Source organism: Olea europaea, chromosome 2, assembly GCF_002742605.1.
Source record: "Olea europaea var. sylvestris chromosome 2, O_europaea_v1, whole genome shotgun sequence".
Classification (NCBI taxonomy): domain Eukaryota; kingdom Viridiplantae; phylum Streptophyta; class Magnoliopsida; order Lamiales; family Oleaceae; genus Olea; species Olea europaea.
The window spans coordinates 18,374,914-18,401,647 of NC_036238.1; the positions used below are offsets into that span (position 1 = coordinate 18,374,914).

Consider the following 26,734-nt stretch of genomic DNA (forward strand, 5'->3'; position numbering starts at 1 on the left):
AGACGGGAAGTAAATTTGGGTCTCTGTCTCCTCCAATGCTTTGTATTCTAATTTTCTCCAATCCTCCCTTGTTTAGTCCTTACGGAACATGCTAATAGTTATATGCCTTCCATTATTCATAGAGAAGAAAAGGTATCACTACTCAGTTTCGTTTTTGTGTTTTTCAAAAATAATCTTAGTAGCAATACGATGTATTGGGTTTGTTATGCATTACTGTGCCTTTGTAGTGCATTCATGGGCTGATTTTTGTGTTTCAGAAGATTTTATATCTATGGAAGAATATTAGAAAATTGAATTGGGCTTTTCTCATGATTATCTTATTGGTTGGGGACACCTTTTCTGTTATTAATTTTTTATTTTTTTGGGGTCAAGGGGAAAGGCTCGATACTGAGTTAAGCTAATGAAGTGGCATAAAGCAATAGCTTTACTGTTCTTATTCGTCTTGAAAAGTCCAGCCTCTCCGTATGTCATAAATTCTAATTCTAACTTCAGGAAAGCTTCACTTTGAGTGCACATTGGTATATTTTGGTATTCCGTTTGTGGTTTTTTGCAGTTGAATACTGGATTACACAGTGTGACATTGCAGCCTCGCTTGAGATGGGATTCCAGTTTCTGGAGTTCCTACAGGTATCTTTCAGGTAACTTGTTCACCTGGTGTTTTCTATTCCTTGCCGGTCATCATGATAACTTATTCTTATACCCCAGCCTGAACGCTAGTGTACAATTGAAATGCAGTCTCGGGCGGTATAATGAACTAGATTTATGTTTTTTAATCTTCTTTAACATGTCAAATTCTATTCATTCCCCAAAGAGCAAACACGCCAAAAGGTATTAAGCAAAAACGTTGCTGGTTGATGTTTGCAATTTCGACCAAATTAAGAAGCTGAAAAATCACTTGAATTTGAAGCCCAAAAATGAGGATTTTACTAAAATATGAGTTGGTCAGAATATTATGGAAAGAATTTTGCTATTTGTACACCGGTGTAGACATGAGGGAGGGGCTTACGTCCAATAAAAAAAAGCGTGGGCCTCCCTTGGGGGACGTATACACCGGCGTGTCATACGTGTAGCACAATTGATTATAGGAATGTCACCCTACTCTGATTCTGCACAAATATGGATGATAATGAAACTTCTTATGCGGTCAGGTTGTAAAAGCTTGCAAGGACGTATGCAGGTATAATTTGAAATGACGGTTCGGCCACTTCTTTTTGACCTCCTAATGTGGGTCTAGGCATAAAAATTGCGGGCCTTTGATTTTTAAATGTTTTTATACTTTTATTTTATTTTTTCTCAAATTTTGGAACCATTTTTTGGACCTAATGGGTAATCAATTGTGATAGGCACTAAACTAGAATGGGCAATTTCTTGAATCCATTAACCTCAAAAATGGGATTCTTTAAGTTTTTAATCGTCTAATTTTTGAAGACTCAGTGATTGGCAATTAGCTATGTTTTCAAAATTGATTTGCACATTGACACGGAAAAAATTAAAGCATCAAAAGGTTGAACAAGGGTGAACTGAAACTAAAAGAATTAATTGGGGAGGAAATTGTTACATGTCCTACATGAAATAGAAACAAAAAGGCCCAAATACTCAAAAGAAACTAAAAAGGCCCAACGTATTAATACATCGAAGAACCCTAAACGTCACAAAATATGTTGAAAGGCAAATTCACTCACCCCACCCAAAAAAATTAAAAATAAAAGTTGGCTTAGAGATTCCAAATCTGAAATCTACTTTAAAACAAAACGAAGAGAATAACAAATTTGTTGCAGACTGAAATGTTGAGGAAGAAATATATTAAAAATGAGTAATACTATTTAATAACACGGATGTTACAATACCATTTTGAGCAACACCTAAATAGCCTTAAATGATATAGATACAATTAAATGAGAGGATGTTTGATATCCATTTTCATGTAAAAATGCATTTTAGAATAGTAAATTGATGAAAAATGTGTGGTTGAAAAATAAAAAAGAGTTTTTGATTTATGTATAATGTTATTTTAATAAAGAATGTGTGGTTAAAAAGAAGTGAGAAAAATTCATTTTGAAAAAAATTGGTACCAAACGAAGCCTGAAATACATATTCCTTTTTTAGAGTCTGCTTGAGCCTTTTTTGTGTCCAAAATACATTTTGATTCTTTGAAATAGTATTTTGATAAAAAATGTGTGGTTAAAAATTAATGAAAAGTTTTTTGTTTATGTGTAATGTTATTTTATGAAAGAATGCTAAATGCATGGTTGAAAATAAAAGATATGTATTTTAGAAATAAGGGGGACCAAAGAATGGCTTAATTGAACATATTGCATTATGAAAATTAGCTCTAGTTTGGCTCTCACTTTGTGGAAATGAAAATGGGTGGAATATTGTTTTTTGAAAAATGAGTGGTTGAAAAAGAAGGAAATTTTTTTAATTACGTGTAATATTATTTTATTGAAAATTGTATGATTGAAAATAAAAAAAAGAAAAAAAAATGAAATGAAATGAAATAAAATGAAAATTAATGGGGCTGCTTAGATCCATACTATAACCCAAAGTGGTGATAATGGTATTCGTTAAAAAACATTAAAGTTAGATTTGTTAATTGAAAATGAAAAGTACAAATTTCCATAATATATCAGTTTTTTCATCTCTACCTTGGACCATTAGATGAGGATATTATTGTTTATTTCTTCTGAAGAACGTGGAACATTCTAGAATATTATATTCTAGATCAGCATAATTTTAACAAGCGAGAATTATTGACCGCGATTAAAGATTAGACTAACCCTCTAGTTGGTATTACTTAAAATTTTAATTTTAATATAAGTCAAAGTCAACAATTAATTTTATGGAACTTACAACTTTTTAATTATACATTTAAAATTATTTTATTTTATTTTATAAAAATCGACTGAAAACTTGATTTTTTATTTCCACCAAACATGAGCTAATATTTCTGGGCAATATTTTAACCAATTCACAATATATAGCATTTTATTTTTGTTTTCTTCATTCCCTTCCCCCGATTGTATGTGAATATCTTTCGAGACAATTGAGAGAAAGTAGAAAAAAATAAAATAAAAGACTTAATTATTTCAGACCCACAATTTGTTTATTTTGAGTTTACAAATGCTCTCGATACTATAAACACATCCAAACATGTACTAAACTTAAAAATGATCTAAAATCGCTTCGAAAATAATTTTATTGCAATGAATGATTCAATAGACTATGCTCATATTTTCACATTTTCCTTTTCTTTTTGTATCATATGTTTTAATTTATGCTTTAAAAAAAAGCGTTCAATTCATAATAAGGACATAATAATTATTTACAGAAAATTTAACTTTATAAATTTTTGATTAACGGTTTCTATTATGCGAGAAGCAAGATTTAAATATTTAAGCAGGTTAGGAACTCGAACCTCAATTTTAAAGGTTGGGAAGCTGAAATCATGCTACATGAAAGGCTAGTGAGTCGAATCCTAATTCTCTCTTATATTATAATTAATTCATTTAATAAAATAATAATTTCAATGTTCGACTACTTAAGTTATTTTTTTTCCCCCAAACTCATATTGAACAACAAATTTAATTGAATTCCCCATTTTTATCAAATTTTACTAAAAATATGATAAAACCAAACAGTGGCTCAAATATGTAAAAATAAAATAAAATTGAAGTGGTGGACAGCAAAGTTATTGAGAATTAAGCCCCTGTTTGGCCCCCCATTACGTGGAAAATTTAATGAGTGGAGTAGATTTTTTTGAAAAATGAGTAGTTAAAAAAGAAGGAAATTTTTTTAATTTACGTGTAATATTATTTTATGAAAAATTGTGTGGTTGAAAATAGGAGAGAGAAAAATGAAATGTAATGTAATGAAAATTAATAGGGCTCAAACAGGGGCTGAATATTTTTTTTGTTTATCAAATATTTTAATTTTTTATGTGAACCCTATTTTTTCCAAAATATATTTTTCAAAACTCATTTTTTAACCCACGTTCTCTAATAAAATAATTTTACACGTAAATTTAAAAAAAAATTTTATTTTTAACCATATATTATGCAAAAAAAAAAATCACTATCTTATAATACATTTTATCCCAAAATGGGTAGCAAACATGAAAAAGAAGAACTACCAAATTACCAAAAATTCATTGGCATTAGAAAATAGAAAAGAAATCCAAGCAGATAGAGCATCTATTTCGAAACGGCATAGGAATTCCAGAATTCATACGAAAGTAATAAATAAAGTTAAAAGGGTAAATATTAACAAAAAAAGAACCCTTTCTTTCCCAACAAGAAACGGAGCCAATTTTACTTATAAATATCCTTTACCCAATCTCCAGATCTCCCATTCTTGTTCTTCAATCGACAAAAAAAACTCACACACTTCACAATTTTTTTCCTTCAATTTCCATACAATTAACCATGAGTAATCAAGCTGAATCCTCAGACTCGTAAGTCCTTCAATAGATTGTCAGATCTCTGCTTATATACACACGTGTACACAGAAGTATTTTTACCTGTAATTGATTATTTTTTTAATTTTTTTTGGTTGAATTTGTGGGGTTTGTTTATTGTGTACAGTAAGGGTGCGAAGAGGGATTTCAGTACGGCGATTTTGGAAAGGAAAAAGGCGGCGAACAGGCTTGTAGTGGACGAGGCTGTTAATGATGATAATTCTGTGGTGGCTCTCCACCCTGATACTATGGAAAAGCTTCAGCTTTTCCGCGGAGATACCATCTTAATCAAGGTTCGATTTTGTTCGGCTTTTTTGATTTTTGTGTTTGAATCAATAAATGGGTTGTTTTCCTTCTTATGCTCTATGTTTGATTTTGTATGATTTTGAGGGTTGATTGTGATTGGGAAGTTAAGCGTGTTGTTTAATTTAGGGTTTTGGATGGAGGATTTTTTGGAGTTAAGATCTAGGCCATTTTAAAGTTCTAACGAAATTTGGCCTCTTAGACATAATTGGTTTGTCGTTTGACTTACGTCGTGTCAAAAGTTGGATGGTTAGAGGAATACCTGGGATTCTTTAATCTTTTTTGCTTTTATTCTTTAAAATCCTCTGTGATTAGGTTTCTTTAATCTGTCTTCATTTCTTTCATCGAAACAAGTATAAAGTACCTTATTGCTGAACCAGAAACGGTGATTTAGAGTATTAAACTTGCTGTGTGTAATTGGAAATTACTGTTGTGTTCTGTTAGCAGACAGATTATATACTTGCCAAAACAAAGTATCAATTTCTTGGAGGTTTAAAATTATTTCAGAAAGGTGCTTAGTTTTTTTTTTTTTTACTTTCAGGTTAGGATTTTAGATGTAGTTTGGTTCTGTGTCTCTGTACTAGAGTAGATATTTTAGTGTGTGTAGACCTTGGGTTGATTTAGGGACTTCAGTGCTAATGTCTTGACACTTATGCTTAATACGATTTCCATAGTTGTATGTTTATTAAATTAATTCTGCTTTTGTGTTTAGGGTAAGAAAAGAAAGGACACAATCTGCATTGCACTTGCTGATGACACGTGTGATGAACCAAAGATTCGGATGAATAAGGTTGTGAGAAACAACCTCAGGGTTAGGCTCGGAGATGTGGTTTCTGTTCATCAATGTGCTGATGTCAAGTATGGGAAGCGTGTTCACATTCTTCCCGTGGATGATACCATTGAAGGTGTTACTGGAAACCTGTTTGACGCTTACCTAAAACGTAAGTTTCTAAAGCATTTAAACTTATCTGGCTTGTCGAAGACGTTTAGTCTAATTAACTTCTCAATTGTTCTAATAGTAAATTGCTTTAGCTGATCACAAACAAATTAACTGTGGGAACTGGAAAGTGGTTTGTCTGCTGAAGCCAATTACTACAACAATATGATTGACCCTCCTTGGATTTTTTTCTTATCTGAATATATCATGGTAACCTTACATTAATAGGATTCCCAACTAAAACAGTAGTAGAGGAAGAGAAGACCTTTTCTAAGTATGGTAGAATCAAAGAATGAAAGTTAGCAGCACGATTAGTTTAAGATATGCTACATCTTTTGGCTTTTTCATATCATGTATCATTTTCATTTCCCCCCCCCCCCCCCTCAATTGCTCCCAAGAGAGAGAAGACCCATGGAGAGGTTGAGAGGAGGATTGTTTCCCAACTCTTAACGCTGATGGATGGACTCAAATCCCGTGCTCATGTTATTGTAATGGGTGCCACAAATCGCCCTAATAGCATTGACCCCGCCTTGAGAAGGTTTGGGAGATTTGATAGGGAAATTGACATTGGTGTTCCTGATGAAGTTGGGCGTCTTGAAGTTCTTCGTATACATACCAAGAACATGAAGCTTGCTGAAGATGTATGTTCAAATATCCCGATTCCCTAGATTTTTGTTGGAGTCTTATCTTCTTTCCGAATTCATAGTAGGCTTTGCAATGTCATTCTAATCTCTGAAACATCTTCCAGGTTGATTTGGAAAGAATTGCCAAAGACACACATGGTTATGTCGGTGCTGATTTGGCAGCTCTGTGCACAGAGGCTGCCCTTCAATGCATTAGGGAGAAGATGGATGTCATTGACTTGGAAGACGACACCATTGATGCAGAGATACTCAACTCCATGGCGGTTACAAATGAGCACTTCCAGACTGCTCTTGGAACTAGCAACCCCTCTGCTCTACGTGAAACAGTAAGTGTATTTTTTTTTTTTTTTCAAAATTCTTCTCTTCTGTTTGATTCATGCTCAACAGATCCTAATTTTACGTCTTTGGATGCTACAGGTTGTTGAAGTACCCAATGTTAGTTGGGAAGATATCGGAGGCCTCGAGAATATTAAACGCGAGCTGCAAGAGGTACTATGTTATTCATGGTCTATGGATCCTGGTTTCAGTATTTATTATATTAACCAAATTTATTTTTACAGAGTAGAAATCTCTCTTTGAAACTTAACTTTTGGATGCACTTCTTGTTATGTAGACTGTTCAATATCCAGTGGAGCATCCTGAGAAGTTTGAGAAGTTTGGCATGTCACCTTCAAAGGGAGTTCTTTTCTATGGTCCCCCAGGATGTGGAAAGACTTTGCTGGCCAAGGCTATTGCCAATGAGTGTCAGGCAAACTTCATCAGTGTCAAGGGTCCCGAATTGCTCACTATGTGGTTTGGAGAGAGTGAGGCCAATGTTAGAGAAATTTTTGACAAGGCTCGCCAATCTGCTCCTTGTGTCCTATTCTTTGATGAATTGGATTCCATTGCTACTCAGGCACGTATCACTCCTCTCAGATGTGAATTGTATTTTCTGCATGAGGTTCTAGTTCCTTATTCACACGGTTTTCTTTTCCTTTTTTCTTGCAGAGAGGAAGCAGTGTAGGAGATGCTGGGGGTGCTGCTGACAGGGTATTGAATCAGCTTCTAACAGAAATGGACGGAATGAATGCGAAGAAAACTGTCTTCATTATTGGTGCCACCAACAGGCCTGATATAATCGACCCTGCACTTCTTCGTCCTGGACGTCTTGATCAATTGATTTACATTCCTCTTCCCGATGAGGAGTCACGCCTTCAGATTTTTAAGGCTTGCTTGAGAAAATCCCCTCTTTCCAAAGATGTAGACCTGACAGCCCTTGCTAAGTACACTCAGGGTTTCAGTGGTGCTGACATTACTGAAATATGCCAACGTGCAGTCAAATATGCTATCAGAGAGAACATCGAGAAAGTAGGTTTCATCAGTTTTCCTGTCTTTCATGGTTAATTGTGCTGTTGAATATTGATTTTGAATGCTGTGTAATATTTCTAATAGACGTATAATTCTAAAGATTGGAGTTTGTGTTTGTGCTTTGAAGGATATTGAGAGGGAGAAGAGAAGAAGTGAGAATCCTGAGGCCATGGAGGAGGATGTCGAAGAAGAAGTGGCAGAGATTAAACCTGCTCATTTTGAAGAATCAATGAAGTTTGCTCGGAGGAGTGTCAGTGATGCTGACATTCGCAAGTACCAGGCATTTGCTCAGACGTTGCAGCAGTCAAGAGGGTTCGGTACTGAATTCCGATTTGCTGAGAACAATGCTGGTGCTACTGGGTCCGACCCTTTTGCTGCTCCTGCCGGTGCAGCTGATGAAGATGACCTATATAGTTAGGTCGTTTATCAACTTACTCTTTCCAGCCTATGTTTTATTAATGTTTGCAGAAAAGGATTTTATTGTATTAAGCTGTATTAACGTTGCATAATTTAGTACTTTGAAGATTGGAAAAAAGTGAGAATTATTATGACTTTCTTTATCATTATTATTATTGTTACTTCTTTTTCTGTGAAAACTGAATTTGTTTTCAACACCCACATCCTGTTTGATTTGGCTGTTTTATTAATGTTTGCAGAAAAGGATTTTATTGTATTAAGCTGTATTAACGTTGCATAATTTAGTACTTTGAAGATTGGAAAAAAGTGAGAATTATTATGACTTTCTTTATCATTATTATTATTGTTACTTCTTTTTCTGTGAAAACTGAATTTGTTTTCAACACCCACATCCTGTTTGATTTGGCTGATTTGATCCTAAAGCAGAGGTTCTGTAACATTAACATCTATGCGTTCTCCTGAATAGTTTTTAACCCATTATGTTTTTTCAATCCAGCAGTGCTACTCCTTGAATCATGTGTTTCATGTCATCTTATGATTAAGCTAACCTTTGGACTAAAGAATCTGGATAGGGGCAAGAGATTTTCGAGAAAGTTATTTTAATCAGTATTTAGAAATTAATTTTTAAAGAGCTTTTAGAAGTCATATGAACCAATTGAACTTCTAATTAGAAGCAATTTTATAAAATTAATCAAATGGGCTCAAAGTAAATTTTGAGTCTCAAAAAGTTTATTTCTACTTTTAAAATCTATGCAAACGGGGCATTAAGATATGCTGATCATACTCAAAATTTAATCTGCTTATGAATAGGGGTGGGCGCGGGTCGGTTCGGTTCGTTTCTCTTTAGAACCAGAGAACCGAACCGAACCAAACTTTTCGGGTATCTAATAAATGGAACCTCGGGTCCAAATATAATTATGGAACCTTTTGGGTTCGATTCGGTTCGGTTCGGTTCGGTTCCGTTCCGTTCGGTTCTGTACTATAATTAAATTTTTTAACATTTATAACAACGTTATATAAATACGACTAATGATACATTCAATGGTTTTAGAATGTCAGAGACTAGTAAACTACTTTGTTCAAATGATCGCTACGATCAAAGTTTCGGTCGGCGAAAGTCACAGCTTCGATCGGAGGTCAGAATGTCGGCCGACGATTGTATAGGTTTTGGAATATTAGCGAGGCTACGAGAGTGAGTGCGAGAGTCGAGACAAAGTTATGCATTTTATTGTAGGTGTTTAGGGTTATTTAGTGGATTTGATCTTTGTTTTGCTAAGAAATGAAAATTGGGCCAAAAATTAAAAAATTAGAAATGAAACAAATTATTGAGCCAAAAATTTGGATTTAGAAATCATTAATTTGTTAATTTGTTTAAAAAAAATTAAAATTAAAATAATTTGATTTACTCAATCTAAAAAAAATAAAAAATTAGAAAGATTCGGTTCTTATTCGATTTTTCGGTTCTTGGTCTAGAACCGAGAACCCAACCGTACCCGTCGGTTCTCAATTCAGATACCCTTTTGAGTATTTAATTTAACAAGAACCGTCGAGTTCGATTTGATTCGGGAGATTTGCCCAGCCCTACTTCTGAACGTTAATTGGACAAGTTGCAAGTTGGCCCAACACCTGTTTTGTACACATGATTCAACAAAAAAGTATTCATTTAACAAACTTGCTGGAGTTAAAGACAATTTGGCCATAATTTTGGTGACAGGCCCATGTGGCGCCCCCCCCCCCCCCCCTTTGGGGGTGACAGGCCCATGTGGCACCCCCCCCATTGGAAGGGAGCTTGATGGCAACTTACTAGGTTTTTAACATTACGAGCTTCAATTAACCTGCGAAACTATGCCTTGAGTACTGGTTAGCAATGTGAAACACAAGCAATTGGCATATAGTAATTTCTAGTCCCGGTTAATATGCAATTGACGACTGGCATCATCATATGTTTGTTCATTAGAGCTACGTCCTGGCAAAGAGATTACATATTTTGTCGTATCTCGAAAAAAAGGCCTCTTTAGGCAACTTCGTCAATCCTTGCGATTGAGGGATAAGTGAACAGTATAAATCTAATACATGTGAGTTCACCTCTTGATTTTGACATCCTCCTTTTAGTTTGCTTATCCAGGATTCAGGTTGACGGATTCAGGTTGACCTCATTGATCTTTTACCCCATGGTGAAAATTTTTGACTCCAACAGTAAGATTTTTTAGATGTAAAATTTATAAAGTAATTATGAGAACAGAAACATGATAGGGGAAATGCAGAAAAGAAAGTACCTCCGAAAACAAAAATTCATTTAGAAATTACTTTTACTTACTTTTAAGCTTAGCCAAACATGTTGCTATCAATAATATGTGATACAGAACTTATGAAATCCCATTCAATAAAGCTCCAAGTACAGGAAAATTTTAAGAGTGGATACCGATGCTGAAGTGGCCAAACCTGATTAGTCCTTTTTTTTTCTATGTTTTCCCATCTTCCAATGGTGTCTCACCAAGTGTTTTCTATCAAAATTTTCTTTCAAAAAATCTGTACCCATGGCATAATTGAATCCCATTTGCTTCATTTGAGTTATTGTAATATACAAAGAATCCCTGAAACATAGAAAAAAAAAACATAATTATACCAAACTGAATGTTTGCTCCCTAATAATGCTAGCAGCCTGCAGTAAATACTTCAAACAAGATAAGTGGCACCGCTGACATTAGCACTAAATCATTTACCAATCAGGAAAAAGTAACGATTGTTTAGGTAAGAGAAAGACGAAGGGAGGCAAGCCTTCGGTTAGAGACATAAATAAGGGCAATGGTCCCCTGGACAAAGGTCGAGCAAAAAACTTACTTACTATTTATTTCTCAAGCATTTAATAAGACGAGGAAAATTTCTAATACTCCTAAATTATAGAACTTAGTAATCACTTTAACTATATAATTAACATGTGTATATATATGAATCTCAATTTTTAAATAGTGACACAAAGTATTGAATACTCCATACTCCAAATTACTTTAAAAAAATTTCAGGAAGTTCCACCACTTCTAAGTACTATACAAAAAAATAATCTCGCTACAGTGATGGAAAATGGTTGACATCATAGAGGGGGTGACCAATTTTTACAATGGTGGCCCCACTTCTTTTTTTGAACTTTTTTGTTTACGCGGAACCTAAGCACATGTGAGAGGGTGCCAACTAATATGATAAAAAAATTCGAGCAAAGCGGCAAAATTCACAAAACAATGTGTCTATTTTTTAAAAATAAAAATGCAATGCAATTATAAACGTGTCTCGTGGGACCCATGATGACTGATGCACACAAAGATATTGGCAAAGACCCTAGTGGGCCCAATAGTCTGAAACTGTGGGCCCAAAGCCCATACGCCAAAACATACATAATGTTAACACCTAGAAAACGGACCCCACTCGGTCTTTTGTGGGGCCATTAGTCTCCTAACCATCACATGAACTCGGTTTCACTTTCAAAATCCTAATTCCTGAGTACAAAAACCCTAGTCTCTCTCTTTTTTCCTCTCTCCACCGCGCTCCGCCCCTAAAATGGCTTCGGAAACGGCCCTCGACAAACTTTCCTCTGATAACCACAGCCCGATGCCAGTGCAACCCTCCCGCCATCACCTTGTTCAGCCACTCAGGGCTGTCATTCCACATCCTGCCACCGCAGCTGCAGTTGAGTCATCTGCTGCTAAACCTGCTAAAACTAAGTTGGGTCTTTCAAAAACTGCAAATGGATCTCCGTTATCAACGAAGGACAGGCACACTAAAGTCAATGGCCGGGGCCGCCGCGTGAGAATACCGGCTTTGTGCGCCGCCCGCGTGTTCCAGTTGACGAGGGAGCTTGGCCACCGCTCTGAGGGGGAGACTATCGAATGGCTTCTCCGCCAAGCCGAACCTGCTATCATCGCCGCCACCGGCACCGGAACTGTACCTGCTGACAAAATTTCCACCGCCCCCACCATTCCCCTGTCCCGCTCCCCCGCTTCTGTACAGGCTCCGGTGAATAGGTCATTGCAACCAATGCTTCCGCCGAGCTGTAGGCTGGACCTCTGCCAGGCATCGCCTCCACCGATGGGGCTGGAGTTTGATCCCAATGCGTATCGCCATATGCCGTTCACAGCTCTGCTACTGCAGCCTGCGGCTGAGGAGGAGGAGGAAGCGGAAGAGAGGCACCGTGGAGTGGTTGAGGATCGGTAGATACCGGTAATTTAGTGGCATTAATGGATAGGTAAAACATAATTGGACCATTTAAGGAATAAGTTGAAAATGGTTATCATCTCGTTTCGATTATACGAATTCTGTATGTGGTCATATGATGAACGAGCATGAGAAATATGTACACTATTGATAATTATATATATCAGCTCCTATTTGCACAAAAATTTCTTTTCACACCCATTCCAACAAGACAAAAAGTTGAATACTAACCTCTTTAATGGGTTCCAATTCATTAGAGTATTCTATTGTATTTATTGCTACTAAATTCGAAGGAAATAAAATACCTTTACGATGGTTTCAAAGTTTGATAGAATTGGAAGGTACTAAGAAAAAGAATTTAGGATCCGTTTGATAGCATTAAATTTCATGAAAAATATTACTTTCGTCAAATTCGTTTTTTACTTTTAACTATTCGATATGAAAGTGAAAATGGAGTTCGAATTTTAAGATACAAATACTTAAAACATATTTTTGGCCAATTGAGTGGAAATCGAATTTCTATGATTTTGGTATTTTTTCTTTCTCAACGTACACGAGATTGGTTTGCCTTTTATATATATGCAATCAAAAGGATCTTTAAGATACAATCATGCTAGTTGTATATTCTTGGGTTACACTGTGGGTGACATTTCCCTCGTGTGGATGAAATTTGGCCATTGATTGAAAAAAGTATCGTTAAAATCAATGTACAAAAAGTTGATACCTTACACTATGTCAAACTTGATGTACATATAGCAAAACCGTTTAAAATATTGTTTGGCCAAAATTGCACTAACAGTTCAATCAGCTATTGAAAGCAAAATTTACTTGTTTTGTGAAAGAGATTGGGCTGCCATAGCCAACTACCAAGAAACAATGATTGGAGTTCTCCTTGCAAGTTTTGGGATTCAGTCAGTTGAAATATGACTGCCTTTCTATTTCTAGCAAGCTATTTGGACATGTGATGGCACATTCAAATGGCTAGTAGAAGGATTTCTTAGTCAAATATAGTTTATTTCATGGTGGACCACAACACTGCCATGGAACCCAGTATGTATGAAAAGGCAAGGCGGTGCATTTGTGGACCACCAAATTTCCTTTTGTGGTACTCTACTGTGTGATTCGTGAAGAATAAAATTTTCATATTCAAACCACCTTCACCAATTTAAAATTGGTCATATGAATCGATGATGTCAGAAGCACACAAAAACAGTACCACGCTTGCAATATATGATTATATGAGTACAGAAAAAATATATAGTGATTGATAAAGGAAAAAAAACAGTACTAAAGTTCTTCGCCATGATAACTGTACAACTGAAACAGAGATACAGCATAATCAACCAAAGAAAGATTATGGAGATGTAACCGAAATGGGAACTAAATACTTTCGGAGTGTAGTTCATATGGTTAAATACTTCTAATGCTTGTTACGAAAGTTCCACCACTTCTTCTTCTTCTTAAAATCACTAGGGGGCAAATCTGAACAATGAAATATAACTTAATTGGATTAGTATGGACATAAAAGCAGAAAACATAACTTTTGGATTTCATATATTAGTGATTTAGAAAGTTCAGTATGATGCATAATGTCATGCAAAAAACCCTTGTTTATAAAAGTTAGGTTAACATTAAACACAAATTGCATGTGAAAATCTCCTATTATCCCCATTGTCTTTTAGATCTTTTAATCAAATCAAAAGAGAGCGATTACCTCGAGGATAGATTGAGTTGTAATGTACTTCAGCCCAGAAACTCAAATATATGACTGCGCAAGACAGACATAACTAAGGTGATAAACCATGCCAAGGAAGAAATAAGATTCAGCAAAATCAGAGTCTTATGCCTGATCGTGTGAAAAAAACAGATTCTTAAATTGAAAAATGAATAAGGTGTACAACACAATCATACGTGAGCAAACTGCGTTTACAGAGTTGAGAGTGAATGTCTAAACTACTCCATACACTTACTTCTTTCATAAACATCCAAATCCACCTACCCAGCAAAAAATAAAAATAAAAATAAATGATAAATAACTAAATAACTTGCAATTTAGAAAATAGAAAATATGAGGTCTTTAGAACAATTCTCATTGAGAAGCAGAGGGAGTGTGTACAGAGTTGGAGTTTATTCAATATTAACAAACAATCAGTGGAGTTTCACACAATGTTACTTGGTATACATTATTTTTGTTTTGAAGTGCAAAGGCCATTTTCCAACGAGTATTGAAATTCTCACACTATTTTCACGAGTGAGCATTCCAAGTGCTCTAAACATTGTTCAATGTGTGGAGCTCGATTATACTACACACTTTTCCCGGGGTGAAAACTTTTTAACGTTATAGGGATAAGTTAGAAACTCGCACATGTATAAGGTCAACCTAATATTTCCTCCTATATAACGGGTATTAAGGCAAGACTCTTTTGGCAGCAGAGAAAAAACAAAGAGAGGCACGAGTCTACAAACAAGTTATAATTCTCTCCTTTGATATATAAAATTCTGCAGCAGCATCAAGTCGATGTAACATTCGCATTGCGAGTGAACCACCTTAAATTGTGTGCTCCTCTTTCTTTCGGTTCCTGTTTCAGGTTACTAATTGCTCTTAGTAGTATGGATTAATGATATTTCTCTTTCCCAAATAGATGGAAATATTATTGCAGCATGAAGCATGTCGTCAAAGCATTAAAACAACAAGAATCTCGACTGTCAATCACCCGGCTAGCCTATGATTAATAATCTATCAATCATTGGCAAGAACTACAACTATTATTTTGTGTAACAGATAATAAGGCAGTATTAAGAAACCCAAACAGTTACCTCTTTTTGACTTCTGGTCCTTGGGAAGAATCTCAATGTAACAGGTGTCTTTAAATGAAGTTAATACAAGAATTTTCACACCATACTGATAGAAAAGAAAGATAGGATTGGTCAGTTCTAATAAGATATTCCGTCATTTAAATGGATGAAAAATGATAAAAAAGGTATGGTAATAAATACTGAATCAGCAGCAGCCTGCAGTGTGACGTGATCACCCCACTCCCCGCACCTGTTCATTAAATATTCAAAGGTAAGCATTAAAGCAATTACCAGTAAAGGGAAAAGAAATTTAACTATTGGCATAATGAAACAAGGCAAAGACTTCAAGGGTACTTGGACATCCTCTTCAGGTATTCACCATATTCCATGGGAACATATCCCTCGTACATTTCTGGATGAGCTTTAAGCTGAAAATACACAACCAATTTATAGGAAGACAGAAGCATTAGATGAACTGAAAGAAAGAACCCAAGTATACAGCAAGAAATAAATCATGAAAGAAAAATTTATAACTACCAGACAACCTGATGAACAACTTGCTGTCTCACAAATTTGTGGTGCTCAGGAGTCCGATAGAATTGATCAGATAAAGCACAGAACTGGAGGAAAGAGAGGACAGGTAAAGTGTAATTATCTAAATAAAAAATCAAATGTTATGGAAACATATAAAAAATTTCTCATTGCTATGCTAAAGCAGAAGTAACCAGAACAACTCCACAAGATCAAACATACCACGACTTACGTTTCTAATGCAATCAAAACTTATAAGAGAGATAAAAGCCAACATATTTCCAAATTCAAGCATAGAATTCAAGATCAAACAGAACTGTCCAAACAAAAGCATGCTGGGACATGAAAGACAAAATAACAAATTCTGATAAAGAATCATTTGACAAGCAGAATGGATGAAAAGGACACATGATGGAGAAACTTCGCTAGAGATTTTTTAGCAAATCGTTAATTTTATTGTGAAACAATCAACAATACAGCCATTCAAATCCATATTAATGTAAAAATAATAAAGAAGACTTAAGTATTTTCTTGATGTCTTTTAGTGGGCTACTCAAAAATGATTTGCATACTACATAAAAGCTGTATGCTATGGAAGTGAATAAGTTGTATGAAACATAGCTCTTCTTCCCAGCAATTAATTTTTGCATTAGATATAACCAAAGAGATGACTCTGGGAACATTTTACTTGAGAGTCTGAGACTTCCTTTAGGACACAGTCATCAAAAAAATGTTTTCGGGAAAAAGGTATCAATTGACCTGACAGTTCCCATCTCCTTGAACTTTGTGCTCAACCAAGTCGTATAACTGCAATCTGAAACCAAACACCATCCAACATTAAATCCTGATCATATGTTCTGCTCATTCACTATCATGAAGCATGACAGAATGCATAACTCATGGAAACAAACAATGCAATTTAGGTCGTACCATCTGCAAAAACCCAAGTGAACCATAGTTGATATGCATGATGTGTCAGGACAAACAGAAAACAGGCTTACATCTAACAAAATAAAAATTTGGCCAGAGTGAAAAGGCTTATATCTAACAAACCATAAATTGGCCAGAGTGCATGGATTATCGTGTATTTCACAGTAATTTTAAAAACCACCATATCAAGAGAGGTTGGAATCAGTGGGTAAGTCATCAAACACTGGCAAGCAGTCAAGAGTTAAAGTCTTAATGGGTGACGGGATTCGGTAAATATTCAAACACTGGCTATCCCCTACTTTCTTAGCCCATGAGTGCATGAAGGAGTTTCATGTATTTCTCAGTAACTTCAACAACCACCATAGCAAGATACCAAGGCTTGGAACCAGTGGGTAAGTCATCATACACTGTCAAGAAGTCATAGTTCTAGTCTTTAGGGGTGATGAGGGATTTGGAAAGTATTCAAACACTGGCTATCTCTATTTTCTTAGCCCATTCCATGTCCTCAAGGACCTCAACTATGGTAATTAAGCCAGTTCCAGATTCAAATGTGCATTAAGAGAGATTTTGGTTAAGGTCTTTCATTTGCCAGTAGTACCATTAGTAAAAAGATAGATTGGCCATTAAAGGGAAGTCATTTCGTTCAGCCATAAGTTGAGTCTCCCTCCCCTTTCTGACCTTACTCTGCATGCTCGAAACAGATACCTTTGCAGCAGTTGCTACATTTAAGGGGAAGGGGGTTGAAGGTGGCTACCCACACAAACATGCATGCACATGAACTACAAGTACCTATGTAGCAGCCTTTGATGGTCAGAAGTTGCTTCATCAACTGAAGGTATGTCTCCATTAATTCTTGGAACATGCTGCATTAACAAATGAATAATTGCTACTTTAAAAACTGATATCATACAAGAACACAAAAATAAAACTATGTCAACTGATTGTCGAAAGTTGAAAAGTTTCAATTGCACTATTTCTTCATATATTTGGTGCACCAGATATGTTTAATTAATAGCATAAAACAGATTCAGGATATATTTATTTGCTTGGGTATTGATGGAGGTCCTGATTCTGAAGCAAGCTAAGAATCCATATCAGGATTTGCAGAAGAGCCCCTTCAGGGTCTGAACATATTTTTTACCAATGGTTACGAGGTGCAAATGAAAATGGTTATTGGAATAACATATCATCAAACAAAAATCAGATGCTAAGACATTAATAGAACTATACATAGTACAAGATATCATGGACTTCATACGTGGAAAATAAAGCAAGAAGTTGTTGATATTCTACTCATAATAATCACAATTTTAGAAATAAAATGAAAAAGTAAAAAATAAAATAAAATAAAAAAATTATATAACTTCTAACACTGATATATAATTTTTGAAATTTAAAGTTGAAGATAAGACACTATTAAACAAGATAAAATTGTAATCCTGTTTTGTATAATTTCTATAAGAAGGAGTGCGTTGAATTTTTAACGGGACTTTGCAATTGCAAGCACTGTCTGTATTACTACGCCAATATGGTAACTGTCACCAGGCATTATTATAATCAACAACGTTAAAGAAACCAAGAATTGAAAGGCTGAAGTGAGTCACAAGATCTATACGGCACTAAAAGTCTGCACAGAACCTATACTTACAGGAACAGGAACCATTTGGTATAACCTCTTTTCAACTTCTCCATCAACCTCTGACTCATCTGTAATTTCCAAAGTATAAGAATAATCTTCTCCATCACATGATCTATCACCAGGACTGGAGCATAAACTTCCCACGTCATCAGTCTCCCTAAGACAATCTTGTCCTGCAGAGTCTGTAGATTCTATCAGAAATGTATCAGTGTGGATTATCATATATCAGACAAGCAGAGATCACAGGAGCAACAACCAGGATTATAGTTACTTGAAGGGCTCTGCCAATTCGGGACAACATTGGAGTTTTGAGAGTAGTCTTCCATGGAACATGATAATTCAGGAGGTTTTGCAATTGACAATTGTGATAATTCTTCTTGAAGAAGAGCATGTGCAATACTCTCATCAGAGTCAATGTTATCATGCTCTGTATCACAATGACTATCACTTGCATACCATTCACGGCAGATTTTCACATCATGTTGAGTGTGGTCCCCATAGTAATTATTATTGAAGATTTGGTCCAAGTTAAAAAGATCCCAAGAAGCAGCATCTGATTCTGGCTCATACATTATTATTTGTTTCAAAGACTGCTAAGCAACTCAAGATATGCATTTGGCGAAGAAAACTATGGTGATGCCCAGCTAAGCTTGCATCGACACAGCTCCCAGCTACAGGGGATGAAAAGGCATAACTAATCCACTCAATAATAGAAAAAAAAAAAAAATTGCCCAAAAAGTAATGATCTCCAAATATCATAAGCATTAATGCAACAGTAATAATCATAAGGCCAAAACTGGATCGCAGAAAAGTATTCAGCTCCAGCATATAAATTACTAAAAGAAATGATATCCTACATAACACTTCAAAAGATTACATGAAGCATTGATGGGAAATTCTAATATCTTCAATTATTTTCTCCTGTCCTCAGGGGCGGACCCAGTCGTTTTGGATTGTGGGGTCAAAAATTAGAGTCGTGCTACAATGCCCACATGAATGACCGCGGAGTTGACACAACACATACACACTTAAGGTCCGAATTATTTTATTCATGGGGACTCCGTTGGACATGTGAGGGCGCGGTCACTTGCAAGTTCATCCACGCGGGTTGTGCTTAGCTCTAAAAATTAATGTGTAACTTTTTAAAACAATATAATATTTATAAAAATAAGTTAATACCTATTTTGACATATTGAAAGTGTCTTATAATTCTATCATTATCAATATTTTAAATGAATTTTGCTACATATATAGTTTTGTTTACCATGTCATTTATGGATGTTGAGCTAACGACGAGTAAATCAGATTGGATGTAAGAAGTAAATGAAATTTAAGTCTAATGAAAAAATAATTTGAAAATTATTCAAATTACATTTAATCCGTAACCATTTTAGAATTTTTGACATCATATTTAATGTAAAATTTCCTAATAAAATGATGTAAATTATATTGAAAAATTTATTGTGAAAAAATAATTAACGTTAATGAAATAATTAACTTTTTTTAAAAAAAATACGAGTTAAACGTCTCTTTTAATACGTACATTTGACGCATATTTAACTATTTTTAATATCTGTTTAGACTATTCAATATAACTACGACGTAGTTTTCATAACGAACTTCTAGATGATGCAAGTGATTTGTAGTTTTTGATAGTATATGATCATTGGCAAAATTTAAAAGTTAGCATATTATCAAAATTTTCGAAATATTAATTTGGAATAGCATACTTTGATACATCGTAACTTTTGCTGTGGTTGATCATTTCGCACACCATTAAAAAGCAAAAAACTAGACCATAAGTGCTTAGAAATGATATTAAGAATGCAATATTTCAATTTCATTTGGTACGTATTAAAGTGGATCAAAAACGGGTTAAAAACAATCATTTTCTGAGGAAAAAAAATTGTGGGGTCATCTGACCCCATGTGGGTCCACCCCTGCCTGTCCTGCATCAGGTCTCTAAAATGGTTTCCAATTCAGATTATAATTAGCTCTAATTTACTTGTAAATCAAGTTACCAAGATCTAGCTTCAGCAAAATGATTTATTAAATGATTAGCAATTAAGTCTTGGCACAGATTGAATGCTGTTGAAATATTAATGATTGGCGATATCTTGATTGGGATAATATAAATCCAAACAACTTTGAAGCAGGGGAGCAGTGAAGGCACAATTAAACATTTTTGTTTTTTGGAAGGTAGGAAGCAGAGAAACCTCCAACCATAATTTAAACCAAAGTGCTTAGCCCATAGCTGCATCACTTGTGCTGATGCACTATCCAAAAGAATGCCAACAATTGTCACAATGGATCCTAATGCATGCTCACATCCACATGAAACATCCTACTTCCTATTAATATGGTCCTTAGTCCACTTTCCGTCCATGTTTAAAATAGTGAGGTTTTGAGTTTCAGAAATTGGTTTCACATCTGTAAGTGTTCCGAACAGTTCCTAAAGGAGTTTTGCATTAGTAACAATTCTTAACTCCCACATCCAGAAATGGTCAAAGGCATCGTCGCAATATGTTCGAAGAATCATTCACAATTGTCTGAAAGCAATCAATAAGATGGTTCCCTGAAGTACCTAAATTCTAGGAGTGAAGTCAACTAGATTGACATTAACACATGAAAAATAGAGTACGTAGACAGCTTCAAATGAATAAATATATCAACTGTCAACCTAAACACCCAAAAATCAGTAGTTTTTCCTTAACCATCTTATAAAGCCAGATCATTCATAAAAATGTTTCTCCTCCAAATCATTAGTTTCCAGAATTGTTCTTGGAAAAACAAGATCCCTCAAGTTTCAACCGCTGTTATAGTAGATGAATTTGAAAATGTTAACCACTAAGAAATTACTAAATAATAATTTCATAAACCTAGAGAATGCATCAACGTGGAAAGTTTTTTAATGGTTGATCCCTATATGTACATGTGCACAATGTGTTAAACTTACACTCTTAGTGGCTTGGAATCAAGAGCTTGGGAATGGAATTCATAGAAATACCAATAGGTCTAAAACCACAATTAAGTCAGAGCACATGGGGTTGATTGATTTCCATATCACTTGACAAAATATTTCACAGAGAAAATGTGATCTTTATTCTATGTAGTGCCCCCTATTCAGAAATGCTAAAATTGAACCTCCACATCACATCTTAACCACGCATATGCTTTCCTATAAAAATTCAGTCCACTCATATTTGAATATACTCACCCCCCCTTCACTCTTAGTTCACCCATCAAGACCTCAGTCTAAAGTCCTAATTTCAAATAATTTTGCTTGGAATTCCAAAATCCATCAAGGCCTTCCTGTTAATCCTTTCCGATTAAAATTTCACTTCTGAAACACAAACAAACTCACGCGAACATAAATAAAACAACCCACCGCTGCAGAGACCTTAAGTCTAGTAAATCAATCGTTTCCATTAGAAATCCCAAGAGAGAATTTACATTTGCATCAGCAAGTAAAGGTCAAAAGCACTTAAATGTATACATGAAAGATAGTACTACGTAGAAGAATCTGAAACTTCATCCCAAAGCAATTCCGAATCGCATTCGAAATCTAACGCAGACTTTATAGGAAAAAAAAATTTCACAAAATCTCAAAATCAATTAAACAAAATTGAAACTCACCTTCAATTAAATGCTAGCAAATTCCAAAATAACAACTGAAAATGTATATATCAAGTATGTGTGAGTGCCTGTACGTATTTTGTTTGTGTATATATGCATAGTTTGTGCGTGTGTTCAAGGGAATAATAATGATTAGAGGAAGAGGAGAAGTGTATATATACAGTTCGGGTAGGAGGAGAGTTTGGAGGAAATCCCCAAATTCAGAGTCTTTTTTCGCGCTGATCATATAACTTTAAATTATTTCTACTTGATCATCCAATTTACACTTATGTTTCTTTCCACTTTGATATAAGCAGTTGAATTTGGGAAAATTATAGTTGCTGTAAAACTTTCTCTCATCCTTAGGAGTGTCAACTTGATTGATTGGCTCGGATGGCCCGTGACTCAGCCCGAAAAGAGCTTGAACAGAAACTTTGCATTTTTTGTAAACTTTTCTTCAACCAGTTAGGAGTGTCAGTTTGGTTGGCTAACTGGTGGCTCAGTCCCAAAAAAGCTTGAACCTGCCTGGCTTATAGCTCGGATTGAGCCCCATTTTGGAGCGTTATAAATAAAAAAAATCACGAGACAGCTCGACTCGACAAGACCTAAGCTAAAAGCTCTAGTCGAACTTAGATTTTTTGGTCGAGTAAAAGCTCGGCTTGGCACAGGCAAAAATCCCCTGAAGCATTTTTACTAGAGCTGAATCCAAGTTTCAAGTTTTGGCTCAATTCGACTTATTGATATCGCTACTCAAACTTCAATTTGTACCACCATAGGTTCCAAACCTTTGAGAAATTTGCAAATCCAATCCAAAATAAACATAAAACATTAGTTCTATCATCAATTGACCTTAAAAATAGAAAAGAGGCAAATTTTGACCAATTTAAATAGGTGCATTTTCATTAAATTATATTTCCTTATCTACCATACTAATTACTTTTCATTTCCTTCAATTTTCAGGTCTTATATATTCTTCTCTCTCTCTTCCATTGATCTTAGATTATTTTCAGCATGAATATGGAGCGCAACGTCTGTAGATGCAGTGGCCCTATGTAAATAAAGACTTCATGGCCGAACTTGAACCCAAGAAGCTTTCTCACTAGGATGCTTCTTTAACTGGTACAACCTTCCAACGTACGATGAATCGAGGAAGATAACTTTAGTTTTCTATGTGTTAAAAGAGAGATGGAAGCTGAACTAAACAACTTACGTACAAGAAGATGTGGTTCATGGAAGACTTGGATATTATGATTTATATGTGGAGTTTTTGTGTAATGGGTCTGTGCATAGATCCGTGTTAAGTTTGAACTCGAACGTTGGGACTGAATTAGAAATCAGGTGTTGTCTATGGTCCTATATCTTATTTTCCATTGAATAAGTAGGTTATCATTCAACAGCGTTGCTCTAATTTTCATTTCTCACAATTCTCCCTCCCCATGGGAGCAAATGCTTCAAAACAAATGGAAAAATCTATTCAAAACCTTTTGTAGATGGTGCATTGCAGGTCTCAAATGTTTCAATATCGTTGATAAAGACCCAGACCTTTTATTATGTCATAGCATAGGTCACAAACCTTTGTATTCGAATATATCTTAAGTCCCAATTTTTTTAAATGAGTTGTAGAGTAGGTCCCAAACCTTTTAAGCAGTTGTAGCTTATGTCACAATCATTTTACCTGAGTCAGAATATCTGTTTCGCTACTTAGTTGCCAATTCCAAACTTGTTTCACCTCTAAAGCACCCATAACACAATGATCCAACGTCAGTCACTAATCGAAGACACGAAGAACAATTTTTTCATTGGAATATTCACATTTACATCATAATTCGTTTGATCATCATATAGAAGCAATTCCAATTTTGTTCTATAAAATGTAATCGTACAAAAAACTTCATCATACAAAAAGTTTGTTCAAAAGGATCATCATACGAGAAGCTATGTTCTTTTTATATCCAATTTTCTTCTTTTTTGCTTGTGGCTCGGTGGGAGTAGAAGTCTTTTTCTTGCCCTTGCCTTGTGATAGAGTTAGCGTTGTATCCTACCGTGTAGAGGCCTTTCTCTTCCTTTGCCCTGTGATTGAGTTGGCTGTGTATTTTGCTGCGTATCTGCTTCAAAACATGTTCTCTTGTTATGGCTTGTCCCACCACATATTTTACATGTCATTTTCATTCTATTCCTTGTCATTTTGGTGCCTACAGGTGGCTCTACTTTTGACATTTTTCTCAATTTCTTTGATCTGACTGCCTATTTCTTCTTTATAGGTGGATTCTGAAAATGTTTCCCCAGCTCTGACCACAACCCAAGACCAGACATTGGTTGGATGAATGGCTATAGGACCTCAAGTAAGCTTCTCTGTTGTAACATACTTCTACATACTCATATATGCAAACGTTTCTATATAGCATACCAGACATTGCATATGCACAAAGGTATTTCAGTAAGCTGTCATTTTCTACATGCTTATTCACACTTTATCAAGCCCACACTCCATCTCATACCATCCCTACTGCTCACCTCAAACTTTTCACTTTCAGGATGATCAGCCTTCAAGAACCTCGCATCCACCTTTGTTTTCTCAATAATACTAATAACTGTACGACCAAAAGCATGATCCCATCTTTGTGCAGCTTCTCTTTAGCATTTATCCTCAACATTTGTTATGTCTTATCTTCTTAAACATTGAGATAATGGGCTTTTTTCTTGCAATTAATATGGAAGAGTTGAATGTCCCACACAAATTATACAATGGGATGTCGCACTTTGAATGATCCTAGAAATGTGATCTTCTCCACTACGATACTTGTTTTTCATTGAATCATTTAAACGCTGCTTCATTCATATCTTTCATCTCATTCATTTTACTTCTTCACCTTGGCACTATCGTTGCCCTTGTTGTAGCCCAAAACATGCTCTTTAGAGTCAGTTTCTTATGCAGTAAGGTAAAATTTCTATATAAATGTCTTACACAACACCTATGCACCCTCACATAACAGTTTTATGAAGTCTACCAAGCCTTTCTGTTTCCCAAAAATGAAAGTCCAAGCCGTGGCATTATACATCCCAGTATCAAATGTCAAAAGTTCTAAGAACCATTCCCAATTTTGAAAAGTCTCGCCTAGAACGCTGTGATAACACTTGAAAGTTCGCGGGACGCTGTGACCATCAATTCAAATTTTAGTGTTACCAAATTTATGTTCTAGATTACTGATTAGTTTGACCTTAGTGTAGAATTGACTAATTAAAGTAAACACGTCGCTTTTAATTAGTTTCTAGATTATTAAGCATACAATTCAATTTACTCTATGTTTGAATAACATGGTTTGTAATAAATTGCTCGAAAGTAAGGAACACAAAATTTGATGAAAGAGAAACCTAATGTAGGAAAAACTCCGGGACCAAGTCAGTTACCTCCAGTATAGACAGTTCAGGAAATACATAGCAATACCAACTCTTGTATCCACTAAGACCCGTTGTCACAGTCTCACGATCTACTGTCGTAAATACCTCTAGCCTGCTAGACCTCCTGATCTATCTTCTGTAGCCTCCTACTACCATAGATGCCTTTAGTCTCCTACTAAACTTCTTGATCTACCTCCTGCACCCCAATCTGTTGTCTCCTACGACCTTCTGTTCTTATACTAAATGTCTCTCCAAGTAAAATACAAAGAACCGCTTGTTTTTGTGCTTGTAACTGCGCTTCAATCCACCTCTCTCAATCTCCAATGAGAGAGACACTTCCTTAATGAATTAAGGAAGTCAGATGTTTTGGATTACAAAGATGTGATGCTTTTTTGAAACTTGGTTGTCGGATCACAAGAATGAATATGATGGATTCAGCAATGAATTGTGCCTTGGATCTCTTGAACAATGATATGAAAGTGTTATCGATGTGAAAGCATAATGAGCAATCCCTCTTTTCTCACGTCCCAAACTTTGCTTTTTATACTTGGGGTAAATAAGTGTCCTGGGCTATATGAAATTCTCAAAAATGTGGCCTAGGGTTTGGCAATGTAACACTATCGCTCTAGTAACACTCTAGCAAAAAGTGAGCAATAGCTTCTTTATTCGAGCGACGCCTGGGTAAAAAGTGGGCGACGATGGTTATGCTTCCTCTGTTCGAGCAACACCTTGGCGAGCAATTAGCGAAAATTTGGCTAGTCTTCTACCTTATTCCAAACTCAACCACAACCTAAACCATCTATACAAATTGCAACCCAAGTCCTTAACTTTTACAACATATTAAATTTAGTCATTTTTGTTCACGGAATTGCCAATTACAATATAAAATCTAACAAACTCCCCATTTGGTATTTCGTGACAAAACTATACAAATAAAGTCAGGATTAGAAAATAAAAACCTATTCTACCCAGTATACTCAATTAATGAATCTTGAATTCCTTGTTGTATCTGTTTCCTAAAATCCAAAAACTTGCATACCTAGTGTAAAAGCACGTGATATAGGAAACATAAAAGTTAAAGCACTTAACTACAAATCAACATGCCAATTTGAGAAGCAACATTGATGCAAATCGAAACACCAACATCACTAATCCAATGCAACCAGGACTCTTGCCAATATTTATGTTTCCCTACTAATGAAAGTCAAACCATGAAAGTGCAGTACGACATGCACTTATTATTTTTTATTTTTCTCACCCTTACTTTGAGCATTTATATTTTTTAATTTTCCATATTTTTTCAGCTCATCATACTTTTCACATTTTTCAAGCTCATTTCTTTTTCATCTTAAGTGTAGGCTCTTCTCCATTAGGTGGTTGAGATGACCCATGTAACGAGCTTTATGCCGGTTAACCCAAGTCAATTTGTTATAGGCACTAGGTTTTAAGAGACCCTCAAGCTCAATTGCTCGAGTCAAATAAGCCCGAAAAAGAAAATTAAAATAATGAGCTTTTAC

The 26,734-nt window shown here is 35.3% G+C and overlaps 2 protein-coding genes and 1 pseudogene across 7 annotated transcripts; 2 read left to right on the forward strand and 1 right to left on the reverse strand.

Moving 5' to 3' along the window:
- Positions 1 to 4,277: 4,277 nt before the first annotated feature.
- On the forward strand, positions 4,278 to 8,262 carry LOC111365294 (annotated as a pseudogene).
- Positions 8,263 to 11,569: 3,307 nt separating this feature from the next.
- Positions 11,570 to 12,492, forward strand: LOC111365333 (transcription factor TCP11). Its single transcript, XM_022985799.1, has one exon. It carries the CDS (start codon positions 11,654 to 11,656, stop codon positions 12,305 to 12,307), a length of 654 nt encoding a protein of 217 aa, XP_022841567.1. The 5' UTR covers positions 11,570 to 11,653; the 3' UTR covers positions 12,308 to 12,492.
- Positions 12,493 to 13,498: 1,006 nt separating this feature from the next.
- On the reverse strand, positions 13,499 to 22,098 carry LOC111365303 (OTU domain-containing protein 1-like). 6 transcript variants are annotated; one of them, XM_022985764.1, is made up of 11 exons: positions 22,001 to 22,098; positions 18,460 to 18,874; positions 18,213 to 18,385; positions 17,354 to 17,427; positions 16,394 to 16,448; positions 15,649 to 15,723; positions 15,458 to 15,531; positions 15,305 to 15,353; positions 15,125 to 15,209; positions 14,022 to 14,075; positions 13,499 to 13,789 (listed from the first exon to the last, which is right to left on the reverse strand). In XM_022985764.1, the coding sequence occupies exons 2-11, from the start codon at positions 18,773 to 18,775 to the stop codon at positions 13,728 to 13,730; spliced, it is 1,017 nt and encodes a 338-aa protein (XP_022841532.1). In that variant the 5' UTR covers positions 18,776 to 18,874; positions 22,001 to 22,098; the 3' UTR covers positions 13,499 to 13,727. The 6 variants fall into 6 exon arrangements, with proteins under 6 accessions (XP_022841532.1, XP_022841539.1, XP_022841554.1 ...); XM_022985771.1 differs by having other exon boundaries at positions 18,213 to 18,394; positions 18,475 to 18,874; positions 21,840 to 22,087; XM_022985786.1 differs by having other exon boundaries at positions 18,475 to 18,874; positions 21,840 to 22,086.
- Positions 22,099 to 26,734: the final 4,636 nt, after the last annotated feature.